This window comes from Oryctolagus cuniculus, chromosome X (assembly GCF_051225735.1).
Source record: "Oryctolagus cuniculus isolate XC-2025 breed Fujian yellow rabbit chromosome X, ASM5122573v1, whole genome shotgun sequence".
NCBI classification, from domain to species: domain Eukaryota; kingdom Metazoa; phylum Chordata; class Mammalia; order Lagomorpha; family Leporidae; genus Oryctolagus; species Oryctolagus cuniculus.
The window spans coordinates 30,367,501-30,389,892 of NC_142888.1; the positions used below are offsets into that span (position 1 = coordinate 30,367,501).

Below are 22,392 nucleotides of genomic sequence, written 5' to 3' on the forward strand. Positions count from 1 at the left end.
TTAATCTTTTCTGTGTAGAAATTACACTATCATTCACTTAACCTCTGAATCTAAAGTAAGTAGGAGTATCCAGATGAAATGCTCTATGTGCCTCGCTTTAGACAAAGCACCTTGGCTCACTGCCAGTCTTTTTTTGGGGGGGGGGGTGGTTAAATTTATTTGAAAGAGTTAGAGAGAGAAGGAGGTCTTCCATCTGCTGGTGCACTCCCCAGATGGTCGCGATGGCCAGAGCTGAGCCATTCAGGAGCCAGGAACTTCTTCCAGGTCTCCCACGTGGGTGCAAGGGTCAAGGACTTGGGCCATCCTCTGCTGCTTTCTAAGGCACATTAGCAGAGAGATGGATAGGAAGTAGAGCAGCCAGGACTTGAACCACTGCCCATACAGCATGCTGGCACTGCAGGCTGGGAATTTAACCCACTGCGCCACAGCACCAGCCCCTAGTCTTGACTGTCTTTTACCTGCTCTCTACCCAGCTGCTGCAGCCACTATCCTGTTTCCTAGATTCTGGTGCCTCAACTCTGCCGCAGCAGGGCCTTCCTCACTCTTTTACTCTCTGTAAACTTGGGACAACTGCTAGAAAGTGGGGGAAATTTAGAAGTTGAAACTGTCATCATAGACTGCATCCAGTTTTCTGGAGCAATGTTTTTAGTAGGAGTTGCAAGGAGCTGTATTCTCTTTCTCCAAGCTATAAACTGCACAGTAGCCGTTTTCTTTTTTCTTTTAAGATTTTATTTGAGAGGTAGAGTTAAAGACAGAGAGGGAGAGACAGAGAGAAAGGTCTTCCATCTGCTAGTTCACTCCCTAAATGGCTGCGGTGGCTGGAGCTGGGCCAATCAGAAGCCAGGAGTTTCTTCTCCCTATCCAACTTGGGTGCACAGGCCCAAGCACTTGCTTTTCCAGGCCATAGCACTTGCAGAGGCCCAAGTACTGCTTTCCCAGGCCATAGTGGAGAGCTGGATTGGAAGAGGAGCAACCAGGAGTAGAACTGGTACCTGTATGGGATGCTGGTGCCGCAGGCAGAGGCTTAGCCCACTACGCCACAGTGCCATCCCCAGTAGCAGTTTTCATAAATAAAATTTTATGGAACAGGTGCCAAGTTGATTGTGTTTTCTAATGTATTAATGATTATAATCTTACATCTCATTTTTGAGGCATATGTGAACACTCACTTCAGAATATTTAAGTATGTTCTCAGTTTTATTTTCAGTATTTAACATGTAAAGGCAATTTTACCTTGCTATATATTTTTTGGGTAGCTAGAGTCATCAAAACTCTTGACCCTTGGGGTTGCTTGGGTTATTCCAGCAAATCTAGGCAATGGTTTGTTAATGAAGAGGCCAAAAAAAATATGCTCAGATAAATTGTATATAAAACATTTTTCTGAGGCTTAGAGGACAAAGTCAAGATTGTAAATGATAGGTGTCATGCTGTTTGCCATGTCTGTGTTCTGGTTTTTGATGGCCTGTGTGGAAAGGAGTCCAGATTCAGATAAGGGAAGAGTGACGCAGGCTCTAGGAGCTTCCTAACAAAAGACCAAGTGTAGGTGGGGTTACCAGCAGAGCACTTTTCTGTCATTTCTCTACAAAAGATGTGGGTAAATTTGAAAGGAAGTGTAAGTCCGTTTAAACAGTTGGGAAACCACTAATTTCCTCTTGCTCTGCTTTGCTTGAGGAAAGTTTCAAATGGGAGAAAAGAACTTAAAATGGGCTAATCTTAAACTCTTCCAACACCTTGCTTTTTTCTTCAACTTTAGCTCCTTTTTCCACTTTGGATTTTTACATTAAATTTATTATTGGACTTTAATTGTAATAAACAACATTGGACACTTACAAGCTTAGGAGATAAAAGTCTACTCCTATTGTCCACAGTCCTGCCCTTGCATTAGGATTGATAAGTGTATTTTCAGTGGTAAAAGCTGATGGTCGTTGAATAGGCAACTACATAGATCAGGTTTTCAGCACAAATCATATTTATTTCAGGCTTAACCTTAATAGGCAAGTAAATAATTGGTGTTTGGAGCACAATAAAAAAACTGTTAGATAGGACTTGTGTGCACTATTTTAAGTACTGTCTTATTTTCACAAAGAGTTTTTTAAATGATGGTTAATATAATTTTTAAAGATTTATTTTGTTTGGAAGGCAGAGTTATGGGGAGTGGGGGGAGGCAGAGAGATCTTCCATCCACTGATTTCGTTTTTCAAATGTCCATAATGGCCAGGGCTGGGTCAGACCCAAGCCAGGAGACAAGAGCTTCCTCTGGGACTCCCATGTGGGTGCAGTGGCTCAAGTACTTGGGCCATCTTCCACTGTTTTCCCAAGCACAATTGCAGGGAGCTGGATCCCAAGTGTAGTAGCTGGGACCAAAAACAATACATATACAAGATGCTGGTGTCACACACGGCAGCCTTACCCCATTACCCCACAATGCTGCCTCCATTGATGGTTAATTTTTAATTTGACTCTGGTTTATCTTAGTGTTACAGTGTATACGGTGCTATACATTAAAACATACCAGTACTTTTGCTTCTTTCATGGTTTAAATTATAATTGCAATATTAAAGTGGTTGAATCATTATCAGCTCCCTTAATCATGCCTCACCCTTTTATTTTCTATTTTTAAAATACTTTCCGTCATTTTACTTTCTCATTTGCCTATTTAAATTGTTACATAACTACAGAAATGAAAGAGTTCTAATTTCACAAGCCCTCTTTCCTATTCTCATCTCAACATCTTGAATGTTGTAGAAACTTCATTTTTGGTGCCACATTTAGTTAGCATGAGATGGTCTTTTGTAGTAGTTTTCATATGTGGTCCATACTTTACAGTTTCTTAAAATATTAAACATTTTCTATATAATTGTATATCCAAATCCTTTTCTGAAAAGCAAATTTTATGTATTGAGCCATATTTTATTTAAATTGTAATGTTGAACACTGGCAGATAAACAATTCAGCATGAAAAAAACTAATATTTGTCTGAATATTTTAAGTGTTTTTTTGCTTTGTATTGGTTTAATAGTAGTGAAATGTTTCCTTAGCAGTCTCTGCTGGGAATATTCTGCTTGTTAAAAGCAAAAATCCCGTGATGTTTATAAATTAGTTCCAATTTTATACCTTAATTAAGCAGCTTAAATGTATGGATTTTTCAAAAAAGATTTGTTTCTTTTCATTTGAAAGCAGAGCTACAGAGAGAGAAAGAGAAAGAGATCTTCCTTCTGCTGGTTCCCTCCCCAAATTGCCATAGCATCCAGGCCAAAGCCAGGAGCCAGTAACCCCTTCCTGGTCTCACACATTTGTGGCAGGGCCACCTATACTTATGCCACCTTCCACTGCCTTCCCAGTCACATTAAGAGGGAGCTGGTTTGGAAGTAGAGTACCTGGGACTCTAAAAGGCACTCTGGTATAGGATGCTGGAGTTGGAGGCGGGGACTTGACCCACTCTGCTGCAATGCAGGCCTCTTTCTGTAAATATGCCGAGTACTAACTCTTTGTAGAAAGGTGTTGAAATCTGGTATTGGTTAGGATGAATGTTCATTTATTTAAACTTTCATCTTAACTATTAGTTAAACTTACAGAGTTTGAATTTAACAATTATTTCACATACTTTCATATGAAAGATTTACCAATTTATTCATTTTAAGATCTTTACATTTACTTAGAGATAGCTGAAAAATTTAAGTGACACCCATGGTATGAGTTAGTATAACATCTCAACAGTTTATAGCAGTGAAATTCAACCCTGTTCCTTAGTGCCCACCAAACAGGCTTGTTTGGTAAAAATTTTCAGCATAGTCAGAACGTAGTAAAGTAAGGAAAATTTTGTTGAACTCTTAATTTGTGGTGAAAAATAGCTGATGCCTTTTTAAGTATAAAGGTATGAGTTTTTTACTTCCTAGTATAATTAAAATTTTTGAATTGTTTACCAAAATTTAGTACGTGATAATGAATTGATTTTTTTTTTAAAGTTGGGTAGAGACTTTTAAGACATTGGAAGTATCTCTTTTTCTTATACTTAAAGAATGGCAGCATGCAAATAATTCGATCATATTTTAAGAATATCATTTTTACAAATGTGATACATTCATTACAGAAAAATAAACCCCAGATACAAGTAAGAGTTGTGTATAGTGTCAAGAGAATGGATAGCAACTATATGCATTGTGGAGAGAAAGTATACTTTGCTGTAAGTGTAGGAGATTGACACCATGATCAATTTTATTGCACGGAAACGCCTTGAGAAAGAAAAGAACAGAGATAAATTCAGGCTTGAGAAAAGAAAGGAAAAATCTAAATTTTGAGAGTTATCACAAAGATATACTGGCTATATTTGCTAAGATAAGATGCAGGAAGAAATACTCTGTTTTTCCAATTATAAATCTTTTTGAGTCAAATCTTTTAACATTTGATGGAAAAAAATCTGATAATGGAGAGAAAACAGGAGCTCATGTTTGTTCTTTAGGTGAAGAAAATCAGTTGGAAAATTATGAACAAAATAAAGAATGTCATCAGTAATCTATGTGCTGTGCTTTAATTTTTTTCAATGGAAATTATAGTAGTATAAGTATTTGCTGAAGTTAATCATGTTTTGTGTTTTCCTGATGGATCCAAATCTCATGGATTTATGTAAATACCTTATTTAATTAGGACTTAATTCAGGATTTTTCCCCTTTTTCTAGATAAATGTAGAGCTGATTTATTCTCCCTTCTTTTTTTAAAGGAATTTAGGTAAAAATGGCTTATCAAACAGTAGCATTTTGTTGGATAAATGTCCGCCTCCAAGACCACCATCTTCACCATATCCTCCCTTGCCAAAGGACAAGTTGAATCCACCAACACCTAGTATTTATGTGAGTCTGAATTGACTGACTAAATATCAGTCAAACTCGTGTTTGTACCTGCCTATCTTTCTTTAAATCAATATGTTTGGCCTTTAGGAAACATTACAGTTATTGGCAACAGCTTGAATAATTTTGAGGGAGGAAAAATGTATGTTGGAGAACATTTTGTAATAGCATTTTTAAAATGCCTTCTCAGCTACTAACCGTGATTATATTGGAATAGTGAGAAGTGCAAATACTTTTTCTGTCCTAATTTTGGGTACTTAAAAATACAACTATTTTGAGTAAGCTAGGTTTTAAGTCCATGTTCTACTGGTTGTGTGGACCTTAGTATTCTTTCTGTTTTATACATCTGGCAAATACATACATATACATTTACTTTATAGAAATTTAAATATTTGCTGTAGGAAATTCAATCAAAACACCTCCCATTTAGGTTTCTCTCAAATAGGTCCTCCTAGAGTTTGCTTTGGAAGTTTGGCCCATTTGCCCTGTTGAAGCCAGATGAGAATAATCTTTCCTCCATCCAGTGGCTATTGATCCTTTACTATGTTAGGGAAACACTGGGGTAGACATAAAATAAAACTTCTGGAGTCTGAGTGTAAAATTATAAAATTAAGATCTGTTTTCTATGGGTCTTTTTCAGCCTGCTTACATTTCGATGATAATATTTTGAACTCTTTAAAATTAAAAAGTTTGAATTTTTAAAAACATTTTGATTGTGAAGTTTAATTTGAATTTAATTTCTCACATTTTTTTCAATACATATGAATTTTTAAAAACGTTTTGATGGTGAAGTTTAATTTGAATTTCATTTCTCACATTTTTTTCAATACATAATGGACAAGAGAGATGGGTTTACTGTCTCATTATAGTCAGAATCAAAAGGCAGTGATAAGATACAGTAAAATAAGTTGTCAATATGTAATATTCATTATTTGTTTAAATTGTGATAATATGAGTTTGAGGCTTGATATTTAAATAAAAGCTCTTTTTTCTGAGATCTAACCACATATTTTAATTTTGCAGTTGGAAAATAAACGTGATGCTTTCTTTCCTCCATTACATCAATTTTGTACAAATCCAAACAACCCTGTTACAGTAATACGTGGCCTTGCTGGAGCTCTTAAATTAGGTAAGCTTTAAATTTAAAAGTAAAATGTTTATATATTTCTTTGGCTATCTTTTAAACCATTAGCAGAAACTTTTTTCATTATAGTTCATTTTAATTTTTCCTGGTTCTAAAGGGGTGTATGTATGTGCATATGTTTATGCATATGTATCACTTCTTTAATTCATGTTATTACTGTATGTTGGTGATATTGGTAACTGGTGATTTCATGATGGTTTTTAAATTTAGCTTTTATTTTGGTTTAGTTATACAGTTACAATTTTGCTAACTAATGAAAGAAAAATGAAACTTCAGTTTTCTTCTGTTGGGATGACAGGACAGTGAGGTCCTGGGCCTCAGTTTATGATTTTTCAAACTTGGCACATAGCTTAGAGAATGTAGAGACCCTCATTGGTCTTTAGGGGGATTGAATACTTTGCTATAAAATACTTTCCCTTTTTTCTTAATTAAAAAAATGCACTTTAAAATATTATCCCAAACATAATTTTTATTTATTAACTATATTTATTTATGAAGACCTGGGACTTTTCTCTACTAAAACTTTGGTGGAAGCTAACAATGAACATATGGTAGAAGTAAGGACACAGTTGTTGCAGCCAGCAGATGAAAACTGGGATCCCACTGGAACAAAGAAAATCTGGCATTGTGAAAGTAATAGATCTCAGACTACAATTGCTAAATATGCACAGTACCAGGCCTCCTCATTCCAGGAATCATTGAGAGTAAGTACTTCCTGAAGATTATTTTAGGGTTTTAAAGATGATTTTATTTTGGAGTTGGAAAGGATACATGACTTTTGTAAACACTTCTTTAGTCTGTGTTACATAAAGTACTTTTTAAGTGCTAACCAGTTTACTCTTAGTTAAGTCTAAGCAAATCTAAGGGATTATAAAGTCGGTGTCTTGATGGGGAAATACAATTACTGTTCAGTGAGCTGACTCCTTCAGCTTGGAGATATTTCTGTTTAAAGAAGAATTTCATAAGCACTAATGAATGCTTTGGGCTGAAATTCTTTGTTGTGGGGGCCTATCCAGTGTGGAAACAATGTTTGTAGCATACGTATCTAGCCTCTCCAGACATGTCAAATGTTCCCTGGAGAGAAAAATCACCCCTGATTGAAAACCCCACTGAACTTAAATTTGCTTTATACTTAGTGAATCCTAGTCTTCTGTCTTCCCATTTTTTTTTTTCTGCCAGATTAATATTATCTGTTAGAAAGCTCTTCCAGGAAGCATTAGTATTCTTACCCACCTTAGACTGCAAGAGAAAACTAAAGGAGAAATGGAAATTTACAGAAACTATCTCAAAATAGATGGAAAATTTATAAACAAATTTGAAAAATAATCAGGATTATTATTATAAGGCTTGTATAAGCCTTTCAGCACTGACGTATTACTGAAATCCTCTAGTACTATAATGAGAACTTTGAGAATTCCCCCACAAAACATAAACCAGTCACAGAAATGAAGTTATTAAATGCATCACTCAAAAATTGTGCTGTTTCTTCGCATATTCTACAGCTAAAATTTATTGCGTGTCTAAAAGTCTGTAACTTGTGATTCATTGGATTTACTTCTTGTTGTTAGAATTGTTTAAAATTCTGCCCCCTGAGTTCATATTTCCAAATCAAGGCAACACTTGTATCAGTACAGTTCTATGTGTATTCCTTTCCCAATTTACTACAAAGAAATTCATCTAGTAAGATCTGTCCTGCAGCTTTAATGAGTTGCAGTGAATTCATTGTCTATATATTTATATAGTTCAGACTTCGAAGATAACTTCAGGTAAATGGTAATCATATGGTCAGAATAGAATAAATAGCAAGCGAGGTTCAGAGATTAAGAAAAATTTGGAGGAAGAGTTGTAAAGATAATATAGGCTAAGTATTTAAATGGGAAAGGACCCATAGGAAAAGAAATGTGAAAAATTTGAGAAGTGTTCAGAAACTGCATTTTGTAGGGTGGAAAGTATTGCTAATTCAGAAATCAACCACAGTGTTGAGAAATATCATGTCTACGACAAGAATCATAAATAAAATTAATATTCACATTAATTAAGCACCCATTAATTAATAATTAATAATTATGCACCTATTTTATCTAGCATTTAATTTCCTTGCTAATATTGTAAATGTTTGATCATTTTTGTATAATTTTTTATGGAGTAAGGTTTTAGCTGTGGAAGAACATCTTCCATTTGTACATGATGTAAGAATAGAGAAAATCTTCATCTCCACCATTACACATTCTCAAGAGAACTTTAAAAAGGTCATGGAACAGAATTAAAAGACCAGCTTATTTTTTTTTTTTGAAAGAGTTGTACAGAGAGAGGAGAAGAGAGGCAGAGGAAGAGAGAAAGAAAGGTCTTCCATCCGCTGGTTCACTCTCCAATTGGCTGCAATGGCCGGAGCTGTGCCGATCTGAAGCCAGGAGCCAGGAGCTTCTTCCAGGTCTCCCACATGACTACAGGTGCCCAAGGACTTAGGCCATCTTCTACTGCTTTCCCAGGCCGTAGCAGAGAGAAGACCAGCTTATTTTGATGCAAAAAAACCCTTTAAATCCACACATAGTTTTTTCATAGTATGCATTTTTTGTAAACTTGCCCCTCTGTTAGAACATTTCTGATCAAGATTGGAACTTCTTAGGCCTCTTAAAATTTTCTTCAGTTTTTACTCCTTGGAAATGGGATCAGTATGAGAATTTATTGTATAGCTTTATGACTAGTAGAGGAAACTGGATACCACGCCAGTGAGATTTGACTCTTCTTGAGTCTTTATTTAATATGGTCTTTTAAAAAATTTTCATGTGTAAAGTCTATAGATACCTAATTTCAGGGGTATAATTGGCATGGACGTTGAGATGCCACTCAGGATGCCCACATCCTATGTCAGAGTGCCTGGGTTCAAAAATCCAGCTCTGTACTGGATTCTAGCTTCCTACTTATACATATCCTGGGAGGCAGCAGGTAATGGTTCAAATAATTGGGTCCTTGTCAGCGACATAAGAGACCTGGATTGAGTTCCCAATTTTGGCTTGAGCCCTTGCCATTGCAGGCATTTGGGGAGTGGACCAGTAGTTGGGAGCTCTTTTTCGCCTGGTTTCAAAAAATAGATAAAAGCATTCAATCAAGAAGTAAATTTTTTCAGTCATGTGATGGAAAGGATAGCCAATTGTAAAATTTAACTCAAATTGCTTTTTTGCTTAATCTATAGGAAGAAAATGAGAAAAGAACTCATCATAAAGACCACTCAGATAGTGAATCTACATCTTCAGATAAGTGAGTCATTTTAATGTCCACTTGGTATTTTTCTTTAAAAATGCGTGTTTCTAATATTCTTTCTCTTTTTTTAAGTTCTGGTAGGAGGAGGAAAGGACCCTTTAAAACTATAAAGTTTGGGACCAACATTGACCTGTCTGATGATAAAAAGTAAGTTCTCATATTACTTCTGTGAACTGAGAAAAAGAGGTATCCTTTGGAAGATCGAGAATCATCTACAATTTCCTATACTGTTTCATTCCTTATAAAACTAGGAAATGGAAAGTTAAATTTTTTCCTTTAATTTACTTTACTCATGGTTTTGATGCTTCTTTTGCATTGTGAAGTTTTCTTTGGAAAATTTGTAAGATTCAAATTTGCTTCTCTGATTGGAACAAAATGGTTTTGTAGCAGGCTTTCACTCTTGATCTGTTTCATTGCAGGTGGAAGTTGCAGCTACACGAGCTGACCAAACTTCCTGCTTTTGTGCGTGTCGTATCAGCAGGAAATCTTCTAAGCCACGTTGGTCATACCATACTGGGCATGAACACAGTACAACTGTACATGAAAGTTCCGGGAAGCAGAACACCAGGTAATTTAACATATCTCAAACAATAGAAAAGCAGAATTATTAAAACATAAAACATACAAAGAGAAAAAGAATTTTTCTATTTATGACTAAAACTGCAAGGACTGTCCTTTGGCCCCTGCACCCATGTGGGAGGCCTAGAAGAGACTCTTGGCTCCTGGCTTCGGATCGGTGCAGCTCTGGCTGTTGCAGCCAGTTGGGGAGTGAACCATTGGGTGGAAGACCTCTCTCTCTCTATGCCTCTCCTCTCTCTCTGTAACTCTGACTTTCAAATAAATAAATAAATCCTTACAAAAAAATTTGATGATGTGGAGCTATTACTAGGCTCATCCCCTGGACTTTGCCCCTAAATAGACTTTTTTTTTTTTTAAGATTTATTGTAAAGATTTATTTTATTTATATGAAAGAGCTACAGAGAGAGGTAAAGGTCTTCCATTCCGTTGGTTCACTCCCCAAATGACTGCAATGGCCAGAGCTGAGCTGACCCGAAGCCCAGGAGTTTCTTCTTGGTCTCCCATGTGGCATGTGGATGGAGGGGCCCAAGAACTTGGGCCACCTTCCACTGCTTTCCCAGGCCATAGCAGATAACTTTTTTGGAAGAGGATTAGTTGGGACTCGCACTGGCACCCATATGGGATGCCGGTGCTGCAAGCTGGGGCTTTAACCTGCTGCGCCACAGTGCCGGCCCCTAAATAGACTTGTCACTCTTGGCAAGTCACATTCCTTGTCTGGGTCTTTTTCTTCATTTTTAGATGATTTATGTTTGTTTTTTTCTCTCTTCTCCCTTGGATGACTAGGACCTTTCACTGGGTGATATTCAAAATATTTAACAATCACTGTAATCCCACACTGATCAATTAGGAAAGGTACTGGGAACAACCAGTTGACATCTCTCTCTCAGGTGATTCTGTTTGCTACTTGAAGTAGCCATTGTTTGAAAACCGGACTGCTTCCTTGTTTGTCACCTTACTAAATAGTAGCCTAAGAATTGTTTCAAAATGAGTTTGTACTACTTCTGGATAACATAGCCTAGTGGTTTCCTGGCTGCTCACTTGAATTTCCTGGTGAGTTGTTTTTTTTTTTTTTTGTTTGTTTGTTTTTTTTTTATGTAGTTGATAAATATCTGGGTTTTTTTTTTTTTTTTAATGTCCCCCAGAAGGTCCAAAGATGCAACAAACCGCTGCTTGTAGATTTTATTCTCAGATCACTAGAAAGCCAGTTCTGTGGTATCTTACCTTTAGTTGGATAAAGTTGAAAGAGTTCTGCAATAAATGATAGAAGAACTACAAATTCTGTTCTCCACTTTATCATTAGGCACAGTTATAATCATTGGACAAGCTATTTGAACTATCCAGGGTTAGTTTTCTCATGTATTTACTATGTATCATCCAACTTGAATTATTTTGTACAAATAACAATATCATCCCACCAGAAAGAATTCCTTTTTTATTATAGTTCTAAGCAAAAATCAAGCTTCCTATAGTACTTCTTTGTCATCCGTACCTAGACTGTTCTTAATTTTTTTTTTAAGCTTTAGTCTTCCAAAAGTATCTTGTGGAACCTTAAAAAATTCTTTGTAGAATTTTTTTAGTATAATGTTTTCCAATACAAATGTAATGCAAATTGCATTTATAATTTAAACATTTTTGGCAGGCACATTTAAGTTAAAAAAAAAAAAGATGAAGTTAATTTTAATCCAGTGTATCTAAAATATTTTCATTGCAACATCTAGTCAGTGTAATATTACAGATTTTTCAAATCTTTTTCATACCAATTCTTTGAAATACAGTGTGTACTGTAGAGTTATTACACATTTTAGTTCACTTCTCAAGTGTTTATTTTATTGAACAACACAGTCTTAGAGAAGAAATGTTGTGTAAATTACTTTGTTAAGGGGAAACACTGTACCTGCAATTACATAAATATAAGCAATACTTACTTTAATGGACCTTACCATTAGACATAGGTTTTCTAAATTGTAGAGATGCTATCGGGCTCTACTGCAAGAGAATTTTCTTCAGATGTTAGATCATAGCATCTCCAGTTTTACTTAGAACGAAAAGAGTTCATGCCGCAGGCAATTCCAACCATCTACCTGCAATGTAAACCCTAATTACCATCAAGTCCCTGTGTGACAGTTCCATAGTAGGCAAATCCAAGAGAAGCTCCTTGGCATCAGTCCTTGGAGAAACCCAGTTAGCTTAATTGGACATCCACAATTCCTTGGAAAGAAGGTTTATTTTACACCTTCCAGAACAGGGATACTATGACCATCACCCCACCAGTGGTGGAGGTGGCGCAAGGGTAAGTTAAAGTACCACAGAAATCCAAATCAAAGGCACCTTTCTCCTTATGCATTGGCTTGGTTACTGTACCATGGGTGGGGATTGTCTGGCCCACAGGCTGTGTAAGGCCCGCAAAATCATTTGGTCTGACCTTGCCAAGGCAACCACAGTAACTCTATAGCAGACTAAGTTTTACGTTGATAATTTTGTATGTCTGGCAAATGATGACATAAATGGCCCTTGGCAGAAAAAAATGTTCCCACCTCTGCAACCTTTGATTGTTTCCCTCAGTTCTGGCGAGGTTGATTCTGTCAATTTTAAGTGTATACTTGGGAGGGGTGTTTCTGCAGAGAGATGGAGCCTTAGATCCTAACATCTCTCCTTGGAGTAGATAGAGTTTTTAAACCAGGCTTCCTACCTCTTTTTTAGTGTCCTGATACTGTCTGTGGGAAATGGAGATTTATTTACAAGGAAACAAATATTGATATAATAGATGATATTGCTACCATGAACTCACATTAGACACTGTTGTAAGCTGTCATTATTTCAGTGATCTTCAACATAACCCAATAATTTAAAGAGTTGTTATTTTGTGCTGTTACATAAAGAAACTGAGAGGTTCAGCAACTTGTCCAGGTTCATGTTACTATTAAGCCAAGGAGCCTGATAACAGAACATAAGTTCTGAACAATGATTTAAACTGCCTTCCATAGATGGTCTTTCTCTTTTTGGTTAATATTTATTTTATTTTTTTGAAAGGCAGAGTGCCAGAGAGAGATCTTCCATTGGTAGGTTCACTCTCCAAATGGCTGTGAAGATCTGGGCTGGGCCAGGCCAAAACCAGGAGCCAGAAACTCCATCCTGGTCTCCCATGTGGGTGGCAGGGGCTCTTGGATTTGGGACATCTGCTGCTGCTTTCCCAGACTACATTAAGAGAGCAGAATCAGAAGCAGAACAGCTGGCATTTGAACCAGTACTTTGATAAGGAATGCTGGTGTGTCAGGTTGTGCCTTACCCTGCTGTGCCACAGTGCCAGCTCCTAAGGTTTCATTTCTGAAGACATGTTTTTAAATAACATTTATAGTGGGCTGATAATTTTTTTTTCTTTTTTACATTTCAGGTCATCAAGAAAATAACAACTTCTGTTCAGTTAACATAAATATTGGCCCAGGTGATTGTGAATGGTTTGTTGTTCCTGAAGGTTACTGGGGTGTTCTGAATGACTTCTGTGAAAAGTAGGTTTCCAAGCTAAATTTTCCTTAAACATGATGATTAGAAAACAGTAATTGTAAAGGATAACTTAATAAGCTAGATATCCTAATGTATTTATACTAGTTTTCACTTAACTGTTTTGTAGGAAATTCATTTCAGAGATTTGGTTCTAAACCTATTATGTTGTGTTATTGGAAATATTTTAAGAAAGTTGCCATGAAATCACTGCATGCATTAGTCATGAATTTAGAGGATAAGAATGATTGAATTATTATTAGTTCAGTTTTAAGGGATGCTATGTAAATGGTCTTTCTTTTGAAAGATATGCATTCTAGGAATTGGAAATGACTTTAGGAAGTAGAAAGTATTCTGTAATTGAGCAATGTTACAGGTTATGAGTATCTCGGGCTTGAACAAAATATTGTTTGCATTCGTGACTATTTTTAGAACTGACAACTTTTCCTTAAAGGAATTTTATAAAATTTAGTTAATTCAGCTCTTGTTTTCTATCATTGAAAGAACTGGCATAGTGGAAAGTGCTCCTTTCCTTAAAATTGTGAAGGTAACCTTCATTTATTTCTTTGTCTTAAGTTAAACAGTATCTTTAAATTTTTTCCCACTCGTTTAAATTTAATTATTTATCCAGATCAAGCCTTATTCTCTTTCTAAAAGGTATTATGTAAGTCTGATAATTTTCATTTAGTAATAATATTGAAAGATTATTAAGGGACAAAAATGTTACAGACATAAATTATGTCCATATTCAGTATTATGCCTCTACCCCAATTAGATAAAGGAAAAAAATCTAACAAAAATATTAACAAATGAGGTTACTTTGAAAACTAATTATATTCATATACTGCAACTTAATTTATTGTTTCTTACTTTGGCTTTATGATCAGGGCTGAAAATACTTGGATTTAGTAAGAAGTACATGATAGTTGAAAGCCAAAAAGTATATCAACCCAAAATTTCCTTATATATAAGAAAGAGATAATCACCTTATTTTGTCTTCAGTACTTAATAGCTACAAGTGTACTTCAAAAAGTTCGTGGAAAATGCATATTAGGAAAAGAATATGAGTTTCAAAATTTTTTTTGCACTGAAATAAACTTTTAATTCAATTTTCCCATGAACTTCATTAAGTGCCTTCATAGGTTTTCCCTCATTGTAAGAAAGCCAATGATGAGGAAAATTTTAAAGTTTCAGATACACTGATGAAATAACCTAATCTCTTTTATTTATTTTTTATTTTATTTTTTTTTTTGAAAACTTTTATTTAATATAAATTTCAAAAGTACAACTTTTGGATTATAGCGGTGTTTCCTCCTGTAACCACCCTCCCACCCGCAAACCATCCCATCTCCTACTCCCTCTCCCATCCCATTCCTCATTAAGATTCATTTTTAATTTTCTTTATATACAGAAAATCAACTTAGTATATGCTAAGTAAAGATTTCAACAGATTGCACCCACACAGACACACAAAGTATAAACTACTGTTTGAAGACTATTTTTACCATTAATTCTCATAGTATGACACATTAAGGACAGAGATCCTACATAGGAAGTATTGCACAGTGACTCTTGTTAATTTAATAATTGACACTCTTATTTATGACATCAGGAATCACCCGTGGCTCTTGTCATGAGCTGCCAAGGCTATGGAAGCCTCTTGAGTTCACAAACTCAGACCTTATTTAGACAAGGCCATAATCAAAGTGGAAGTTCTCTCCTCCCTTCAGAGAAAGGTACCTCCTTTGATGGCCCGTTCTTTCCACCAGGATCTCACTCACAGAGATCTTACATTTAGGTCATTTTTTGCCACAGTGTCTTGGCTTTCCACGCCTGAGAAACTCTCATGGGCTTTTTAGCCAGATCTGAATGCCTTAAGGGTTGATTCTGATGCCAGAGTGCTGTTTAAGGCATTTGACATTCTATGAGTCTGCTGTGTATCCCGCTTCCAATGTTGGGACCCCGCCACATGTTAGTGTTACTTCAGAGTACATTTGTTTTTCATTTGGAACTTTGAAAAACCAATTTGAGATAGTAATACTGATCTTTAGATGAGTCATTCAATACTCAAATGTTACTGATTTCACATTCTTTATATACATAGAGCAGTTTTTATTGTGCAATCAATTATATTTCAGTGAACTGAGTGAGCAGTTTTTTTTAAAACTTTTTATCTTTTAAGAAACTTAAACTTGATTCATTTACATTATTTTTTCTTATTTCAGAAATAATTTGAATTTCCTTATGGGCTCTTGGTGGCCTAACCTTGAAGATCTATATGAAGCAAATGTTCCAGTCTATAGGTTTATTCAGCGACCTGGAGATTTGGTCTGGATAAATGCAGGCACTGTTCATTGGGTTCAGGCTATTGGATGGTGCAACAACATTGCTTGGAATGTTGGTCCACTTACAGGTATTTTAAGAATGTTTTTGAAAAGTTTATAAAGGATACTGTCTGATAGGTCTATTTTTTCTTGAAATACAACTCATTGAAAATTGGAAGAAGAATGTCTCACATAAAATTTTGATTTGCATAAGAAATTCAAGTTAACAAATAGAAATCAGACTGTAGATCTCAGCAGATAGCAAATTTGTGTCTTTATATATGTGAAGATAAATTCTTAATGATTTTTAGAGTGCTTAGTTTTTATTTTATAAAGGAGACTCCTATATGGGAGAGAGCGAAATAGAAATTAATTCTTTCAAATTTGTCTTTTTATCTAGTATGCTATGTGGCTAGGTCTGTTATGTTAAACTCTGTTTGAATTATGCCTTCCATCAGGCAGTATTCACCTAAGCTTAAGAATATAGCCTTTGGAGCCAGAAAAACCTGGATTCAGACCAGGACCTGGTTCTTACAACTTTGGGCAAGTTATTTAACCTCTCTGGTTCTTGATTTCTTCATTTGTATAATAGAAATAATAAAATTAATACCTTAAAGATTAAATGAGATAAAAGGAAAATACCACAATGCCTGGCACATACTCATAGGAAACCTTCATTCATAAAACATAAGAATTTTTTCATGGTGCTTTGAGGTTTTCAGAATTGGTGTTGAAGATATCACCTGAGAGGGTGATTAATGGTTATCTTCATATATTTTTGGTACTTTGAGTTGCTTTATGACTGTTTTTTTTTTCCTAGCCTGCCAGTATAAATTGGCAGTGGAACGGTACGAATGGAACAAATTGCAAAGTGTGAAGTCAATAGTACCCATGGTTCATCTTTCCTGGAATATGGCACGAAATATCAAGGTCTCAGATCCAAAGCTTTTTGAAATGATTAAGTAAGTGAATTCTAAAACTGCTGTAGTCCCTCTCTTTTTGGGGAGTGTTAACTATTACATATTTTTCCCCATAGAATTATGTTGACATCAAAACAAAATGGTCCGAAGGTGTAGCAAAATGTAATATGAAAAAATCCACCTGTTAAAAATATTTTTCCCTTCCACAGTTAGCCCACTGTGGAAATAAAGGCACCATTAGATTCACAAACCTGAATGTTTCCCCACCCCTCTCTGAGCCACCTGAATTCAAAACCTTGATTCTCCACCCCTCCATGAACTGAGTTGCAAGGAGAACTTAAGTTTTAACATTAAATATCTGTGTTTAGTAACTGAGGGATGAGTGGCATCATAGATTAATTACTGTTACCAAGAAATTAGCAGTTAATATAGGGATTTGAATAAAATGTTAATTTTTTATTTTCATTATGTTTTATAATTATCCCCTTGTCTAAGCTGCTTTAAACACTTTAATACACATTATATAAGTATCTAGTGATTCAGCTTGAATACACATATACTTATAAGCTACTCATTTGTTGCAACAGTTTCTGTACTAGTCATTTTGCAAATCTATTTTATAGGTAATATTTTCAAGCAGTGCTATATAGCAGTGTTTTCCTAAATTGTGTTTTCTGTTACCTCCTCTACCAACAAAATATTGGGACTTCTGCTCAAAGTTCAACGAGTCCTTTATTTTAAAATTTATTTCTTCTGTTTATGAATATAATTTTTCCTGAACTTTTTTTTTTTTTTTTTTTGTAAAATGATTTCGATGTTATATGTGTTGATGTGTTTTGTGAATTGGGGTGAAGAGTTATAATGTACAGCATTCCCAAAACTTCTTTTACCAGTATCTTCTGAAGAATTGATCTCTTCAAAAACTCATTTTGGAATACACTATTTATACTTAGTGAAGAAATTAGTTTGTCTTAATCTTTGTTAAAATAGTATTTACATTATTTCTCCTCTCAGTTGAATAATTTGGTCATCTTGTGTTGTTTTCAAAATATTGTCTTTTGAAATTAGTCTTGGCTTATTAAGATGATTTCAAATCTAAATCCAAAATTTTCTTCAGACAGTTGTATGGCCAAGGTAACATGCCTGTGATTTATCTTATGACACGACCCTTCATTAGTTGCACTCTTTTATCTGTTCCTGGGCAGAAGGAATAAGGAGAAATAAAAAGGAACAAAAACAAATCATCCCAAGTAATGTTCAAATCCTTGAAAACACTGGATTTAGGCGCCATATTCTCTCTAGGTATCAGTGGTAGTGGGAGAGTGAGGGATTGTTTGTCTATCTTGTTATAACTCAGAATGATACTTTGGTCTGAATAGCGAATTCAGTGTTACTTTGGAGGAAAAAATGACCTAAAGTCACTGAAGATGTTTAGTCAGTTTGAGGTAGGCATCAACTAGATGTTAATTCAGATTAACTGAGAGAGTAAGGAAATGGTGCAGTGTTAGTCATTCATCTCACAGCTGTATAGACTAAAAGTGACTCATTACATTTTGGATAGATTAGGAATTTGTAATTGGAAAGGTAAATATATTTGAAATTGATGCAAATAAATCCCACTCACCATGTTTTTGAGAACTAACTGTATGCTAAATACTATTCTAGGTACAGATGATAGACATAGAAGTGTATAAGAGAAATCTCTGTCCTCAGGGAACTTGTAGGGAAACTACAGTGGTGCAAGATAGAGACTCTCAAGCAGATAAGTAGGAATAGCAGGTAAATTACTGAGAAATAATTTATTTCATGAATAAAATAAAGTAGAATAATATTTGGGCAGGGAGTGGTGAAGAGTACTGCTTTTGCTAAAGTGGTCATGGTAGGTATTTGAGAAGGTGAATTTTGTGCTTAGGCCTGAATAATGAGATGAAGTCATCTATGCAGAGAGCAAGTGAAGGCTGAATTGGGAGCAACTTAGGTATGTTTATGGGACAAAAGGCTAGTGTGCCTATAGCAGAATGAGAGAAAGGAAGATTACAATGATAAGCTTAACAAGGTGATCAGGAACAAGATTGTACATGAACTTAAGGACATAAAAAAAGTATATATTAATTCTAAGTATTATAAGTCACTAATACAGGATTTTAAGTAGTAGAGAAATAGGTTCTGATTTAAAATTTAAGAAAATGGATCTGGTTGCTTTGTGGACGATTCCAAAGGACAAGGTTCAAAGTAGGAAGAACATTTAGGAGGTAATTACAATAGTACAGATCAACCTAAAGACAGATTTAACTGGAGGTAGAGAGAGGAATCAAACTAGGGACTACTGTGGTGCTGAAGTTCACAGGATGTCTTCACAGGTTGGGTGGTAGATAAGAGGGGAAAAGAAACCAAGGAAAGATTGTTGCCATATGCTGCCATTCTTACCTGGCCTATGTTAATTTAAACATTGTCCACTTCTATCATCTTTCCCATTCCCTACCCTGCCGCTATCATGTTTGCCATCTTTCTAGACTCCTTCCAGGTATTGTTGTGCCTCTTAGTGTTTGAAATGCTGGACACTGATACTTATATTTATCTTTATTATCAAGTTGTCATATTGAAATTAGACATACGAAATGTGAACGTTTTGCACTTATATAATCACTGATGGGTTGTTTTGTATGTTCCTCTTTTTTTCTTTTTTAACTTATATGTCTTTACATACTTACTTGTACTCCATTTTGCTCTGTACTACAGAAGTCTAATCATTTGAATCTCGATTGTATTCCTCATTGTGATAAGAATTCTACTCTGAGCTTAAGTTGTCATGAGATGTGATCAGCAAGCTCTTTTTGTCTTCACACCGATTAAAAATGTTAACCACAAGTTCAAGCCCCTAGGCCTTGCTTTATAAGCTTCCTTTTTTTTTTTTTTTTTTTTTTTTAAGATTTTTTTATTTATTTATTTGACAGGTAGAGTTACAGACAGTGAGAGGGAGAGACAGAGAGAAAGGTCTTCCTTCCTTTGGTTCACCCCCCATAATGGGCGCTACGGCCGGAGCTACGCTGATCCAAAGCCAGGAGCCAGGTGCTTCTTCCTGGTCTCCCATGCGGGTGCAGAGCCCAAGCACTTGGGCCATCCTCCACTGCCTTCCCGGGCCACAGCAAAGAGCTGGACTGGAAGAGGAGCAACCGGGGCTAGAACCCGGGGCCCCTATGGGATTCCGGCACTGCAGGCGGAAGATTAGCCAAGTGAGCCACGGTGCTGGCCCTAAGCTTCCTTTTTAAAATGCAGTCATTCAGCCATTACTAAAAGTGAACTTTTCACCAATTAATACTGTTCCTTTTCTTTCATATAATGAATATTTACTAACTGCATACAAGGCTCTGGGGTAGATCCTGAGGATTTATAAATATCAAGTGTAGATCCTGTCTTGAAGTAGAAGTTACTATATATAAAAAAAGAGATTGAAAGACATAATGATAAATCTGCTGGATTATTTCCATCCCACAGTTAGAGAAGTCTTTTTAAGCTGTGCATTCTGAGGAGGAATGAATTTTATGTGGAGATAGAGAGAGGAGAAAGAAATAGCAGCTAAAGCCAGCTTAAGAACAAACTGTGGCACCAATGGAAAGCTTCGGCAGTTCATCAATAAAATAATAATGTACATACATTCCATGTCTCCTTAAGCCCAACACAGTCCATTCTCCTCCAGTGAATCTTGCACCATGCAAGATTGTTGAGTTATTTAGGGAGGTCATGTTGTATGAAAAACTCAATCTAAAATCACATTCAGCATATTATATTCTGAGAGGCTAAGGACTTCTGACCCTCTAGAGGAATAGCAAATACATACTCACTCCAGCTCATCTTCCCTTCTACTCATTCTCTCTCCAGTACCTACCCCTGCTTGTCCCCCTCTTTACTTCCTTCATTAGCTATTTATGTTTATATGGCACAACTCTGCTGAGTATGTGTTGACAGCAATTGCTACATTTTGGCTTGAGACAGTGTGTGTGATGAATAGAATAGATAGTTATAAAAGTTGGTTAGAGACAAGTCCTGTCATATATACCAAACTTAAGACTATTTTGTTGGAGCACTCTTGGTGAGTTGTTATGTAATATCTAGTTGGTGCTTCATCAGAATCTCTCTGGCTGTTAAATAGAATAAACTTGTGGATGAGAAGAAAATGACTGAATCAAAGACCCTTTGAGTTTTTAAGTCTGAATTCTAGCTGGTTTTATGCATAATGCTAGTTCAAGTACTGAGCAAAGAGCTTCTCAGACTGTATCTTAGTTACTCCTCCCAGCATCCCACTTCATCCAGTTAGAGGTAGAACTAGGATTGACACCCATATCTTCTCTGAAACCACTTAGATGACTCTGTGACACATGAGTTCATTGTGGGCAATTTTTGAGGAGCCAGTTAAATGGTGGGATAGAGCTTTTTAGAAGATGCTGACTGGTGAGGGAGTCTTCTACCTAGTGTTTGTGATTGCCTTGGGTGGAACAGGAACGCACAAATTAGGGACAGACTTGGAGATATTTAATTTAAAAAAAGGGTCAGGAGAGCTTAGAGAATGTATTATTTGGGTTTTTTTTTTTTTTTTTAAGATTTATTTATTTGAAAGTCAGAGTTACACAGAGAGACTAGAAGAGGCAGAGAGAGAGAGTCTTCTATCTGCTGGGTCACTCCTTAATTGACTGCAACAGCCAGAGCTGCGCCAACCCGAAGCCGGGAGCCAGGAGCTTCTTCCCGGTCTCCCAAGCGTGGGCAGGGGCCCAAACACTTGGGCCGTCTTCTACTGCTTTCCCAGGCCACAGCAGAGAGCTGGATCAGCGCCTATATGGGATGCCGGCACTGCAAGCAGCAGCTTTACCTGCTACACCACAGTGCTGGCCCCCTGAATTACCTTTTAATACGGCATTAATTCTGTATACGCTGATTATAAGAATAATAGTATTTGTCAGCTAAACAAGTAGAATGTAGAAAATATACAATCTTCTTTAACTTGGTCTTTGAATTTTTTAAGTAATTAAACACTGAATCTACAGTGTATATTGGATTTAATTTTTTTGTTTTGTTTTTTTTTAGGTTTTCATAGTTAAGTGACAAGTTATAAGTTTTTTTTTTTTTTCATTTTGTTTTTGCACTTTGAATTTCAAGTTGGTTCTTTAAGTGCCCTGCAATTCCATAAAGTCCTTTTTCTGAAGTCACGTAGTAAATCTCTGCCAATTTTTACAACCAAGGCATTTTACAAAAATACGTTAACCTTCATATTGTACTTCACATTTTTCCAAATACCTCCTACACTGGCATGAGTCAAAAGAACATCCATTATCTTGATCATTTCTTTCAAAATACAGTGAACTTGACTTTAAAAGTTCACAGCGTGACTCCTTAGGAAAATTTTAGTGGGAGCTTACTGCATAACCTTGTTTGGATTTCATTTAACTGCTTAAAAGAACATAAACATATTGCAATGAACATAGCTTCTCCCTCTTTAGACAAAATTCTTAAGTGTCTCTTTCAAGTTTAAGCCTTTTTTGTTCTTGCATGTTAACTGAAAAGTATACATTAAAGCTTTGGTTGCTAAAAATTTCAGTTAAACTTCATTTTGGCAATAACTGCTACTGAGAAGACTTTACAATTTTTAATATTTTTAACAGTGATCAGACTTGTGTGTTATTGCTTGGCAGCACAGAAATAGCATTAAATGTAAGACAGATTTAGAGGCTACATTAGAATGGAATTGCTTTATGGGTAAGAGGAGACAAAGGTTAGAGGGCAAAATAAACTGTTTCAGTCTTTGGCTTAAGCCTTGTGGTGTGACTTGG

At 35.9% G+C, this 22,392-nt stretch overlaps 1 protein-coding gene across 12 annotated transcripts in view; it reads left to right on the forward strand.

The window, feature by feature from the left end:
* KDM6A (lysine demethylase 6A) overlaps nucleotides 1–22,392 on the forward strand; it is a 194,788-nt gene that overhangs the window by 158,865 nt on the left and 13,531 nt on the right. For all 12 annotated transcript variants that reach the window (XM_051827032.3, XM_051827033.3, XM_051827035.3 and 9 more), the window contains 9 exons: nucleotides 4,718–4,847; nucleotides 5,868–5,973; nucleotides 6,487–6,692; nucleotides 9,182–9,246; nucleotides 9,322–9,396; nucleotides 9,669–9,817; nucleotides 13,220–13,334; nucleotides 15,552–15,739; nucleotides 16,471–16,612. In XM_051827032.3, the coding sequence (XP_051682992.2) occupies nucleotides 4,718–4,847; nucleotides 5,868–5,973; nucleotides 6,487–6,692; nucleotides 9,182–9,246; nucleotides 9,322–9,396; nucleotides 9,669–9,817; nucleotides 13,220–13,334; nucleotides 15,552–15,739; nucleotides 16,471–16,612 (1,176 nt within the window). The remainder of the gene's footprint in view (nucleotides 1–4,717; nucleotides 4,848–5,867; nucleotides 5,974–6,486; nucleotides 6,693–9,181; nucleotides 9,247–9,321; nucleotides 9,397–9,668; nucleotides 9,818–13,219; nucleotides 13,335–15,551; nucleotides 15,740–16,470; nucleotides 16,613–22,392) is intronic.